This window comes from Mustela nivalis (genome assembly GCF_964662115.1).
Source record: "Mustela nivalis genome assembly, chromosome: 19".
NCBI lineage: Eukaryota > Metazoa > Chordata > Mammalia > Carnivora > Mustelidae > Mustela > Mustela nivalis.
Genome location: NC_139038.1, coordinates 21,113,159 through 21,126,433, shown reverse-complemented (window position 1 = coordinate 21,126,433; position 13,275 = coordinate 21,113,159). Strand labels below are relative to the sequence as shown.

The 13,275-nt window shown below is 50.3% G+C and overlaps 1 protein-coding gene and 1 long non-coding RNA gene across 2 annotated transcripts in view; one reads left to right on the top strand and one right to left on the bottom strand.

The window, feature by feature from the left end:
* The window catches only part of HS3ST2 (heparan sulfate-glucosamine 3-sulfotransferase 2), an 86,168-nt gene extending 84,655 nt beyond the window's left edge, over nt 1-1,513 (bottom strand). Inside the window, exon 1 of the mRNA XM_082714714.1 lies at nt 595-1,513. Within this exon, the coding sequence (XP_082570840.1) occupies nt 595-1,079 (485 nt within the window). The 5' untranslated portion in view covers nt 1,080-1,513. The remainder of the gene's footprint in view (nt 1-594) is intronic.
* On the top strand, nt 894-12,402 carry LOC309854972. Its single transcript, XR_014306511.1, has 5 exons — nt 894-983; nt 9,662-9,800; nt 10,181-10,278; nt 10,379-10,563; nt 12,078-12,402. It is a non-coding gene; the product is annotated as an uncharacterized lncRNA (long non-coding RNA).
* Nucleotides 12,403-13,275: the final 873 nt, after the last annotated feature.

Genomic DNA, 13,275 nt, shown 5'->3' with positions numbered 1-13,275 from the left:
CAGATACTTGCTCAAGCTAAGTCACAGAGCATGAGTGAAATCCGAGGTTCCCTTCCACCACCCAAGACCAGTAACTCAGAGTCAGAGCGACTGGGCGCTCTCAGCGGAGGCTCAGCAGCGAACACCTGGAGCTGGGAATGAACCTCCAGAAGGGACCTTCCTCCTCCCCACACCTCTCCTTGGGCCTCTCCAGCCAAGCGCGGGGCCCTGCCACAAGGGGGCCCTATTGTGACCTTCCCTGCTCAGGGTCCTTCAGATGCCCCTTAAGATCGGCGAAGGTCAGGAGAGGGCCCCCTTCCCCGGGCACCCTGCTCCACCCGAGGCTGGACAAGGAGGCAGCCCACCGGCTCGCCCCGAGGTTTTGGTTAGAGACCCCCCCCTTCCCTTCCGGCGCCTCCAAAAACCACTGTCCTTCGCCGTTCGAGAACGCGCCGTGGTCTACACCATCCCTGGGAAGTTCTGAGTAAATCCTGCTGGAGTCCCCCCACGTGTCAGCCCGAACCCACACAACGAACCGGATTAAGAGGGAGAGAAGCCGCAGGAGGAGGCCCTAAGGATGAACCCGACTGGGCACCCGACGCGCCCGCTCCTTACCTGTACCAGTCGAGCCCGCGGCCGTAGTTCCTGTCGAAGAAGTGTGGCTCCGTGCCCAGGGCCCGCACGTCCGGGTGCACGCGGATGAACTCCAGCACGGCCCGCGTGCCCCCCTTCTTCACGCCCACGATGAGCGCTTGGGGCAGTCGCTTGGTGCCCATCCTGGCTGAGCCCGAGTGGTTGGCAGCGGGGAGGCGAGGGGCGGACGCGGCGGCGGCGAGCGCGCTGGGAGCGCCGGGCGCGCTGGGCGTGGGCCCCGGGGGATCGCAGGGGCGGGACTTCGGGAGAAGTTTCTGGCCGCCCGCGCCGGGGCCGCGCAGGCAGCGAGGCGCGCCGAGGAGGCGACTCTGGCCCAGGTCGTCGCAGCAGCACAGGAGGCTGTAGCACAGGTAAGTGCAGGAGAGCGAGAGCGTGAAGGCGAAGAGCAGCCTGCGCGCCCTCCGCGGCTGAGCTGGCCCCGCGCGGCCCAGGACCCTATAGGCCATGGCTCCATGGGCCCGCGCCGGGGGTCATGGTTTCCGGGGGGCGCCGGCGGCGGAGCTGCTGTGGCCCTGCGGCCGCCTAGAGGGCTGGCGCGGCGCTGCCCCGGTCCCGCGGGTCGGGCGTGGGGGGCGCCGTCTTCTCCGGGCGCTGCCGGCCGGGGCGCGCACCATGCCCGGGGATCCCGGGGGCGGCGGCTCCTCGGGGCACAGGCGGCTGCGCGTCCCACATCTCCGCGTCCCGGGCCACGGGGCTCGGGACGGCGTTCCTTGGGTCTCACGTGCGCCGGCTTCGGAGTGCGCCCAACGCCCGAAGCTCCATGCCCGGCCCCTGGAGCGCGGCGCCCCGAACGCTCCGCGGCGGCGCGGCCGCGCGGGCTGGCGGGCGGACCGGACGGTGGCGCTGGCGCGGGCCCCGCTCGGGCTCCTCGAGAAATGCCGAGCCGCGCGCGCTGCCGGCTCTATTTAAGGAGTCGCCTGACGTCAGCCGCGCGGGTCTCCCGAGCCCGCGCCCCGCCCTGGGACCTGGCCCGCCCCCTGCGCCCCCAGTCTCCCGCCCCTCCCAGGGACGCGCTACCGCGGGCCCTCCCCGCGCTGGCCGCTCCCTGAGCCGGCTTGGGCTGGCGAGACATTCACTCCTCCCGGGGGCTGAACGCCCCCACCACCCCCAAGGCTGGGAACCCCGGTCCAGGTCGCGCCAACATCCAGACCCGGGCGCAGACGCAAGCACTCTACACTGATCCACGGTCCCACCGCACTGACACACACGCACGCACACACTACAGGTACACACGTACCCTGACCAGGACACACCCCCTCACCCCACATGGGGCGTGGAAACACGACAGCGACCCACCGCGGTCCCCCTCATCCCCATCTCACCAGACACACACAGCCTGGAATCGGACATCGTGTCGTGTGCGCACACACGCGCGGGACTGGGACACACGCTCTAGACGGGGATGGGTGGAGGAGCCGAGCGTGAGTGAGATTCCGTGACTATTCACGGAGCTCCCCAGCCCCGCGCGCGCTGACTCATACGCAGGCGGCTCGCTCTGTCTCACACCCGTGAAGAATGCGCCCCCACCCCACTGTCACCCCACCGTTCCTGGGACGTGTCGGGAGAGTGAGCCCCAAAGGAGCGGACTCCGCGCGGGGCTGGTTCCTCTCTTAGCGGCCGCCCCCTAGCGGCGGACTGCTCCCCGGGGAGCTGTTCTGGGGTCCCACAGCGTCCCTAAGATCCAGAATGCTGCAGATTTCACCCAGGGACACGAGGAGGAGGAAACAGAGGGGAGGACTGATCCAGGAGCAATTCCGCGTTGGGTTCGAACGATTCCCAAGTAAATGGCCCACAGTGACCATGCCCAGAACCGGCATGTGTGACCAAACCCAGTGCTGCCCTGAGTGGCCACATTAGTGGGTCAGAGCAGACCTAAATGACCGTGCCCAAGAACGTAGTTGTCACTCCACAGCAATGCCAAATCCCAGGCATTCACTAAGTGCTACCCCCGCAGAATGTCTGAGTGACCACCATCTCCTGTACCCTCTCCTCCCACAAACTAATAAACATCCTTCTTCAGGGAATGACCTGATCAGGCTCTATGGACCTTAGCCCAAGTCAGGGAATATTCTGTCCCCAAACAAGGCCCACCCTAGAAACCTTAGGCCAATCCTTCTATTACAGATCATAACTGCCAACTTTGTTTCAAGCCTTCCCAGGTTAACTCACTTAAACAAGCCTCGGAGCTTGTTACCATTATCCTAACATCACCTCCCTTTCTTAATTCTCTTAGTAGCTAACAATTGTTGGGGGGTTGTCTGGTGCCGGTAATGCATATATCACTTGACATGCTCTACCTCCTTAGTCTTTGGATATAGGTACTCATTTATAATTCCTAATTTACAGACAGTGCGATAAAGGCTTAATGAACACATAGTCAGTGGTTAACAGGACTAGAGTTAACCTGACTCCGGGATTCAAGCTCTTAAATGACAGTGCTTTACAATTCCCTCTCTTCCTTTGATCATTCCTAATAGCATTCCATCCCAGGCTGCTCTCTCAGGTGTAAGCTAACATCTGTATTACCTCCAAAACCTGACACCTGGGACCCAATGAGGACTTCCAGGTGTAGGGTGAAAAGTTCACCAGGAGGTTCACCTTCCTTCGGTAAACTCTGCCTCTAGTAATGCCACCTCCGACTCCATTATCTTTATCTTGAAGCTACATCACACTGCTGACATCTCAAACTCACAGCCAAGTTCCATCTCTAAGTGTCTCTTACGAGTGCTGCTGATTAAGGCATGTCTCACCCCATACTGTGCTTGTACAGTGGGCTTTTTTGGACCCAACATGTAGGTCCTTATGTATCTGACCTGATTAAATTTTATCTTGTCTCATCAGCTCTCTGCTCCAGTTTTTCACAAATGTCTACTTGAATCCTGAATCGCAATGCAGCTTTCAGTTATTCAAAAAAAAAACGTAGAAAGGTTGAATTGCGGCAGCCCAACCCTTGATTCCTGGTGTACCTTGGGCACATGGGTTGACCTTTCTGAGCCTTGGTTTGCTGAGCTGTAAAATGGGGAGTTAGGATTAACTCCGAAAACCTCCTGGGGTTCCATTATTCAAGGCATGAACCACACTGCTGGCATTATGTCCTCTCTGGGTTTGATTACAATTTTATTAATTCTTCACTCATATTTTTAATAATAATGTCAAAACAAATACGCTGGAAGGAGCTCTAAGATACACCTTTGACAGTTTTTCACATTGTGAACCTGTTATTTCTGCACTTCGTTGTTAGAATTACAAGGTTAAATGTGGATTAATTCACTCTGACAAGAACTTTTTCTTGCAAAAAAAAAAATGAGTGTAGTTTTTTCTCATCATTCTCTACTTGGCTCTACTTAAAAATTATTTTTATCCTCGAATTCATAATCTGTGAAATGCCTGGGTATTCCAACCCATCAGAGCCAGGCAGACTTGCCTCTTCAGTTTTCCAACCAGAGTAGTGACCGTGATTTCAGTGGAGTTTTTCAGGAGTGAGACAGCAGTCATGCCTGCTCCTCACCCCCAAGCCCTCTCTTATTTCCAGAAGTACGGCCATTCTTCTTTGAGAGCATCGGGGAGGATTATGCACAAACTGGGACTGGAATCCTTCAAAATTCAGATACAGGGGTGCCTGCGTGGCTCAGTGGGTTAAGCCGCTGCCTTCGGCTCAGGTCATGATCTCAGGGTCCTGGGATCATGGGGTCCCGCATCGGGCTCTCTGCTCAGCAGGGAGCCTGCTTCCCCCTCTCTCTCTCTCTGTCTGCCTCCCCATCTACTTGTGATTTCTCTCTGTCAAACAAATAAATAAAATCTTTAAAAAAAAATCAGATACAGTCCTAAGATCTGGCTGCTTTTCTCGGTCTTCTCTATTCCTCTCTGTACCTTGTTTTATTTTCTTCTCATTCTCATCTGCCTTTTTGCCCCCTTTATTTATAAACCAGGAAGGGCTACTGAGTTGTGAGCAACAGAAGCTAACTTTGGGCTAATAGACAAAAAGAGGCATTTGGAATAGCTCACACAGAAAAAGAACTTAGCCGTCGCTCACAGAATGAAGGTGGGGGAACAGGGCACATACACAGGATAGCAACCACAGGACACAGCTCCTCCTTTTGCCTTCCTTTCTGAGTCTTGGTTTGCTCGTTTGCATGAGCATCCTCTTGAATCCTCCCTTCCACTCTTATAAACTGCATTTAAGACCTTGAATTTGAAATTATTAAACAAGGAGATTTTCTTTCCCCTAAGTCTTTGGACCCAATCAAGCCTTATTCAGCGGTATTTCCATGTAAGTTTCCATTCTGTTCCCCCAGAGCCTAATTTTGTAAAGTGTGAGAAAATGTTTCAAACTGGGCGGTTCCTAAGAGAGGAAGAATGGTGAAATGGACTCCCGCGGTCTTGCGGGTTGTGCGAGGTGCAGAGTTCACATCTGAGCTGGAGGGTGTGCATGAATATTCTACCTTTAGGAACAGACTGGGAGTGAGGATGAGAGGTTTTCCGCGTGCTCCGTTCTCTGGCTGAAGTCCGAGAGCGAAAATGCAAGGAACCAGATGCTGCCTACAGAAGGGAATCAAATCTGAAAGGCCAGGAACCATGGCTAAGCACTTTGTAAGGTTCCAAACCTTCTGTCATCTCCGTGTTGGCGTACTTGTGCCGTCCGCAGCATTCATCATCAACGTAACGGACACGAAGTCCTGAGCATTTATTCAGCACCAGGCCCCGGGCTCGGCATTCAGATGCAGTACCTCATCTCATCCTCGCAACAGGCCAATGAGATAGGGCTTATTAGTATTCCTATCTCGTAAATGTGGAAGCCATCTCAAGGAGGTTGACTTTTCCCTTGTTCTCCAGATGCTGTAGGCTGGAGAAGGGGACAACCGACAACCAGTGGGGGTGGGGGGAGCATGAATGGGGCACCTGGGTGGCTCAGTTAGTTAGGTGTCTCGCTCTTGATTTTGGCTCAGGTCATGATCTCAGGGTCATGAGATCCAGCCCCGAGTCGGGATCCACGGTCAGCAAGGAGTCTGCTTGAGATTCCCTCTCTCCCTCAGCCCCTCCCCATGCACGCAAACTCTCCCGTCCCCCACCCCCAAATCAATCAAACTTAAAAAAAAAAAATAAAAAAGCCCAAATGGGGAGGCTGATGATCAGCTTCACCAACAGTCTTCCCTTGGGTCAGAACTGCTTCGTGCCCCACCTCCCATCCTGCATTATATAGACCCACACAATCTTCTCACCTTATCTTACCATCTTGCGTTCTTAATGTGACGGTAAACTCTTTGGGGGCCGGGGACTAAATAGCTAGTTCCCGATCAGCCTAGTACTTGGAATCTAGGCTGCGTATTCATGCTGGGACTCCCCTGGATTCCTGAGCTCCTTTCTCCTCGATGGACCATGGACCACTATTACCCTGTTAGGGGTAGACTTCCAAGAAAGAACTAATATTTCATTACAAAATTTACCCAAAGTGGATTATTTATCATGTCAGAGAAGATACTAACCTTGTACAATAATGTAGCAGAGCTGACCCAGAGTACCTGGTGATACTCCCTCTCATCTTCTTGTCTTTAACCAAATGGAAGCAGATGAGAATATCACTCACTATTGGTGACGCCCCAATTTACCCATTTCTAAACTGCAGATCTTAGTGGTATAAGAAGAATACCTAGCTGCAGAGAACAACTTGAGGAGATATGTTTGTTGGCTTGTATTGAGTTTTCTGTTTCCTTCAACATTATTATTATAGATTATATTATCCTCAATGTAGAAACAAATGAGAAGCAAAAAGAAAAAAGTCCCCCATATAAAAATACTCGGAAATTACTATCACTAATGTTTTTTATATCCTTCTAATTATACATGTGTTTGTTAGTTTATGGATCAGCCCATGTCTGCTGTTTTGTGAAATGCTTTTTTACTTGACAATATTGTGAATCTATTTCATATCATTAACTACAGACCCATGTAGGTCTAATACTTTCAGAAAGAGAAAATACCTTGCTTGCTTTCTAAGGATGGGGTAAGCTGGCAGCTACCATGAATGGAGAGAACTTAACACATTTGTGAACTAATTCAACATGTAAGTAAGCAGAGGGAAAGGGAAAGACTGAGTCCCAGTAATAGTGTTTGACTCCTTGGATCCAGCTTTGCCTGAAGCTGTCTCTTCAAGAAACAGTAAGGCATAGTGTCTAGGAGTGCAGTATCTGGGAACAGGTTGCCTGAGTTCAAATCCTGGGTCTGCTAATGAGATTAAACAAGATTATAAATGTAATGCACGTAAAACAGAGCCTGCTAATAGTAAGCTCTTGGTAAATATAAGCCATTATTATACTGCAAACTTTTCAATTACATCTATCCATAAATTCTCTTTTTTACTTATTTTGGTTGATAAAGATATGTACTTTTCAATTAGATCTGCATCTTTCAACCTACTTAAAAATTTTATCAACAATAAAATAAAGTCAGGGGCGCCTGGGTGGCTCAGTGGGTTAAAGCCTCTGCCTTCAGCTCAGGTCATGATCTCAGGGTCCTGAGATCGAGGCCTGCGTCGGGCTCTCTGCTCAGCGGGGAGCCTGCTTCCTCCTCTCTCTCTACCTGCTTCTCTGCCTACCTGTGATCTCTCTCTCTCTCTCTCTGTCAAATAAATAAAATCTTCTGAAAAAATAATAAAATAAATAAATAAATGAATGAAGTCAACCTGTGTTCTCAGTAATCACCCAAGATCCCTCCCGCTTTGGATCCATCCAACTTATCTTCCTGATACTTCACATGCTTCTAGGGAAGTAACCACATATCCATTTGGACCTAGTTTTTGGCAAGTGTGCCGTAAATGCTTGTTAGATAAACAGGTAACACCCCCAAAGACCCCTCCACCTGGAGGACTTCGGCATGAGGACATGGGATAACTTATCTTAAAGGACTGCATCTTCTATTCATTGATCACCCCCCATGCCCCTTCTGCACAGATAAACATGCTCTGTAGTTACTTTTTGCTTAAACCATCTACTCCTTTGCCCCACTCTCACTGCGCTGTATTTTCTGGTTAAAATCAACTCTGCCCACTCAGTGCCCAGTACCTATACTCACACAGCCGAAAACAGCAAATGCACAAGCACGATGACTAGACCCACTTAAAATTCATCATTTCTCATCTCAAGTGGACCCTTCACATTTCCTGGCAATCATGCTACGTCCCCCTTGCCCACTCATTCTCGGTTCTCCTATGTACGTGTTTGGTTCCTTCTCTCCTCTCCTCAACAGCTCCTGCCCATCCGGATCATCTGGGGGCCTCGCTTCCTCCAGACTTCAGTGGTCCCTCCGTCTGTACACCCTATCCAGTCTGCTCCTGTCTGCTCCAGGACATGACTGCAGCCAGCATTCCCTTTTTCTCCCTCGTCATCAGTGCCTCCTCTCCACAGGGTCCTTCCTACCAGTGTTATCAGTATATTGATATCTCTTCCATCTTCAAAAGAAGAGAGGCAAGCAACCCGGTCTTGACCTCCCCTTTCCCTCCAACTGGAGCGCCATTTTTTTCATCCCTGTCTGTACTCAGTGAGGGTGATCTCTCCCCCTGCTACCCCTATCTCCCCATCCCCTCACCCTGAGCCCACCCCAGTCAGGCTTATGCTCCCACCTCCCCTCTGAAGCTGTTCTTCTGGAAGTCACCAGTGACATCCACCATATGAAACCGAAGCCAACTCTTCATCTTAGTGGCACAGCACGTGGCACAGACAACCCTCTTTCCTTCCTGAAACTCTGGTCACCAGGACTGGAAGATGCCACATCCTTCTGGTCTCTTTCCCACTTTTCTGCTTCTCCTGTTCCCTTTGATGGCCTATTTTTACCTCCCTGACCTCTCACTTGGAGTACCCCAGGCACTGGTCCTTGAACGTTATCTCTTTTCTGTCAACACTCCCTCCCTTAGTGACACCAGAGGTCTCCTGTGTGTATCCATCGTATACTACTGTATCTCACATTTGTAGCTCCTTTCCCTGGAATGTCTTCTGGCTGACAGCATCTCTACCTAAACATGTCATGTAAACAGAACTCTCACTAGTTCCGTAAAACCTGCTGTCACTGTAATTTTGGTCATCGAAGTAAATGGCAATTCTCATCTAACATTTGCTCAAGCCAAGAATAATCTAGAGTTAGGGGTGCCTGGGTGGCTCAGTCAGTTAAGCATCTGCCTTCAGCTCAGGGTCCTGGAATTGAGTCCCACATCAGGATCCCTGCTCAGCAGAGTCTGATTTTCCCTCTCCCCTTCCCCTTGCTGTGATCTCGCTCTCACACAAATAAATAAAAATCTTTAGGGGAACCTGGTTGGCTCAGTTGGTTAAGCATCTGCCTTCAGCCCGAGTCATAACCCCAGGGTCCTGGGGTCAAGCCCCCCATTGGGCTCCCTGCTCAGCAGGGAGCCTGCTTCTCCCTCTCCCGTTTCTCCTGCTTGTGCACTCTCTGTACATAAAAGGAAATTTTTTTAAAAGAATAATCTAGGGTTAACCTTGACTTCTCTTTCTGTCATACCCCACACCTGATTTGTGAGCAAATCCTGTTGTCCACAACCCACCCCAAGACCATATACTGAATATGACCGCCTCTCACCACCTCCACTGCTAATATCCGGCAGGCTTCGAATTTGTTCGAGTGGCTTGGAGGCTGAAGTGGGCGTTCCTGTGGCCTCCGCAGCACAGAAGGCATGGGTGTAGCAGACGCTCCACCTCTTAAGACACCTCTGGGGCCTAGAGGATCCTATGATAGTGGGAGTGTGACCTCCTGGCTTGCCACTAGGCGGGTGTGGCTGTGGTCCCCAGGGCTGCAGATGGTTGCAGATGCTCCAGAACCCACAGCCCATGTAGCAGTCGTGGGCTCAGCTAACATTTCCCTTTTGCTTCCCCAGCCTGCATGGGGGCGGCTCCTGACCTGATTTCGCAGTAATTCCGTCCTTCCCTTTTGGCGCCATCTACCCTGTCAGTTCTTTTAGAACCAATCTCCTGTATTACATCATTTCAGTTTGACATACCTAGAGTGTTTCCCTTTCCCTGACCAGACACTGACGGATCTAGCCCCCACCCGGTCTTCCTAAGATCTTCTCAACGACGAGAGGGATCCTTCTGTGGAAAGCCCTCTGTGGCTTCTCAGCTCATCCAGAGAGGATCCACCCCAGGGGCCAAAGAATTGTCAACGTGGTAAGAACTGCTGGAAGATAGTAAGCCCAAACTGAAAGAGCCAACTGCCCAGACTGTTCCCCTCCACCCCACACCCCTGCCTCCTCGCTATTCTCAAGCAACGAGGAATCTTAGAATTGACCTCATTCCAAAATGAGAAATAATTAGAAGACTCTGGCAGGAATAAGAGGGTGATTTTAACCTCTCCCCTTGGTTCACACCAGCACACCTCTCCTTTTCCTGCGCACTGTGAGATCTCCGTGCCTGGAGCTCATCTGAGTCATGTTTCCTACAGAACAGGCGACTACAGAGTGGGCAGCACACATTCCCAATGGTGTGCATGGCAGGCGATGATAGGGGGCCGGCTGCTCAGCCCGGCCCCTCTCCCCTGCTTCCTGCAGCACCCGATGCCTCCGACTACCAAGCTTTTGGCGATCCTCTCCAGCGGTGGTTCCTGTTTCCAGTGTTCGGTTGAAGTTTCTCGGCTCTGCGGTGCCAGGTACCGCTCCCGGTATTTTGCTGTAATTTCTCCTGAGCTGTTGTGTCCTCTCCCTTTGTCCTTGTAGATTAATACCTTGATTTCATTCTTTTACACGCAGTGGTATTGTAAGCAGTGCAATCTGTGCGACAGAGGGCTTCTGAAAGAACCTTGAACTTCTCCAACATGAAGCACTCGGGTGGTGGCTCTTGAGCTAATCTCTGTGCCAAAGTGGCCGCCCCTGCAAGTCTGCATCTTCAGCTCTGACAGCTCTCACATGTGGACCCTGCAGGCAGCGAGCGGCAGGCAAGTGACCCGTTTGAGAAGGTCAGCTGGTGGGTAGGTGGGAAGCCTAATTAATCTGTACCATACAGGTAGTGCCCAAATCATTCCTTTTGTATGAAGGAGGAATGCCAGCGTCAAAGGTAAGGGGCCCTTTGGCCATCCCCCAGCAATTTTTCTTCTCTCCCCAAAAGTTCTTAACATTGCACAGCTTACACAGTATATCTTTAGTCTTTCTTCTGTGCTTTCGTGTCTAGAAAACTAGGAAGACCCGGCCGGGTTTATTAAGGGATTGGAGGGGAGAGTACAGGAATGATGAGGCCGTTCCGCACCGTGCTTTTGTCACTCCTGGTGATGCCTGTAGATTCACCTCGACAAAGTAGTTCATCCAATATATGAGGCGTCCAGTTGTTTACAATACATTGTTTACATATCATGGTTGAAGTAGCCATTTCCCTGTTAACAGGCATTTACCCTTGTACCATTGTGATTAAACGTGGCTGTCTGTAACCGAGAAAGCCAAAGTAGCAGCAGTTCGACTAGGATATTCTCTGTTCACTTACAGAAAGTCTAGAAGGTGGTGGTCTGGGCCAGCCTGGTGGCTTCTAGCTCTTGGTAACCCACTCGCGGTCGAAGTTGGGTGCCGCAGTCTTCGGGAGCACCTCCTCTCTCCCGGGACCGGGAGGTCTGGCATTGACTCTGACTCTTCAGGTGTTAATCACAGGACAGTTTGGGGTGGGGTGGGGTGGGGGGAGAAGGTTAAAGTGGCCTGGGCAGTGGGAGTCAAGGACCCTTGCAGGACATGAGGTGGAGGCTGTCCGCCAACCGAATGGGAAACAGTTCAGTATCTCAGTAGCTGGTGGAGCCCGCCTGTGTGTACCCTTACTGTGTGCCCGTGCTGTTTCTCTGAGTACGTCCCCAGGGTCATAGGATGTGTGCTTTCAATTTGGATAGCTCTTCCCAAATCGGCTCCTCTGATCGTACCCTCCCAAGCTCATCAACTCTACGTATTAAGAGATTGTTTCGTTTTTTGTTTGTTTGTTTGTTTGTTTTTAAAGATTTTATTGATTTGACAGACAAAAAGATCCAAGTAGGCGGAGAGGCAGGCAGAGAGAGAGAAAGAAGCAGGCTCCCCGCTGAGCAGAGAGCCCGATGCGGGACTCTGATCCCAGGACTCTGGGATCATGACCTGAGCGGAAGGCAGAGGCTTTAACCCACTGAGCCACCCAGGTGCCCAAGAGATTTGTTTTAAAAGTGACCTTGCCAATCAAACAGTAGAAAAATGGTATCTAATTGTTGTTTTTATATACATTGCCCTGATTATCACTGTCGGTAAGATTATTTTTATATGTTCCTGGGCCATCCTAAATGGCCCAGGAACATATATTGGTATTGTCTATAAACTGACTGTTCATGGAGTTTGCCAATTTTCCCAGATATTATTTTTGTATATAATCTGAGGTAGCACAGTAATGTTTTCCAGTTACATAAGCACATGTCTGAAATCAATACCGGAACAGTCCTCTCTTCTCTTGCAGATACAAAATACTGTGTTTCCTGGGGCGCCTGGGTGGCTCAGTAGGTTGAGTATGCGACTCTGGATTTCGGCTCAGGGTCATGAGATCCAACTTGGCCTTGGGCTCTGCACTCAGCAAGGGGTCTGCTGGATATTATCTCCCTCTCCCTCTGCTCAAATATGTGCGTGCTCTCTCTCAAATAAATAAATACTGTTCCCCGGGGTGCCAGGGTGGCTCAGTGGGTTGGGGCCTCTGCCTTCGGCTCAGGTCATGATCTCAGGAACCTGGGATGGAGCCCCCGCATGGGCTCTCTGCTCAGCAGGGAGCCTGCTTCCTCCTCTGTCTCTGCCTGCCTCTCTGTTTACTTGTGATCTCTGTCTGTCAAATAAATAAATAAAATCTTTAAAAAAAAATACTGTTTCCCATGTGTGGGTTCTTTCTTTGGTTCCATAGATTTGTCAGTATTTGCAAACAATATTGTCTTAATATGCATTAATTTTGTAATAATTTTAGAGGAGTTTCTAAAATATTATTCAAGAATCAAAGAATAGACAGAATGTTTTTGAAAATAATAAGAATGATACACAGTCGACCCTTGAAAATAGGGGTTAGGGGTACCAGCTCCCATGCCGTTGAAAATCCATGTATAACTTCTGCCTCCCCCAAAACTTAACAATAGCCTATTGTTGACAGGAAGCCTTACCAGTAAGATAAATAGTGAACACATATTTTGTAAGTTTATGTATTCTAAACTGTATTCTTAGAATTAAGTAAACTAGAGAAAAGAGAATGCTCATGAGAAAGTCCTAAGGAAGAATACATTCACAGTACTGGGCCTTATTCATAAAAAAAAAAAAATCCACCTATAAGTGGACCTACATAGTTCAAACCCATGTTATTCAAGGGTCAACAGTACTTTTTGCAAGATCTTAAACGTAAAGTGACAGTATTAAAACAGGATGGTCTTTGCTCAAGGCAGTACGGACAGAATGATCAGCAGGGCAAAAGAGAAAGCTCACAACTGGGCCCTTATGTCCAGTATGTGATAGAGATGTCACTTGAGTGTTGATATCAAGGCCATTTCTTTGCCAAAAGAAATTCCAGATGAATCAAAGTATTTAGTGTTGGAAATTAGGTCATAAAGTAATTACAAGAACAATTTAAAATAAAAAGGAATAGGGACGCCTGGGTGGCTCAGTTGGTTAAGCAGCTGCCTTCG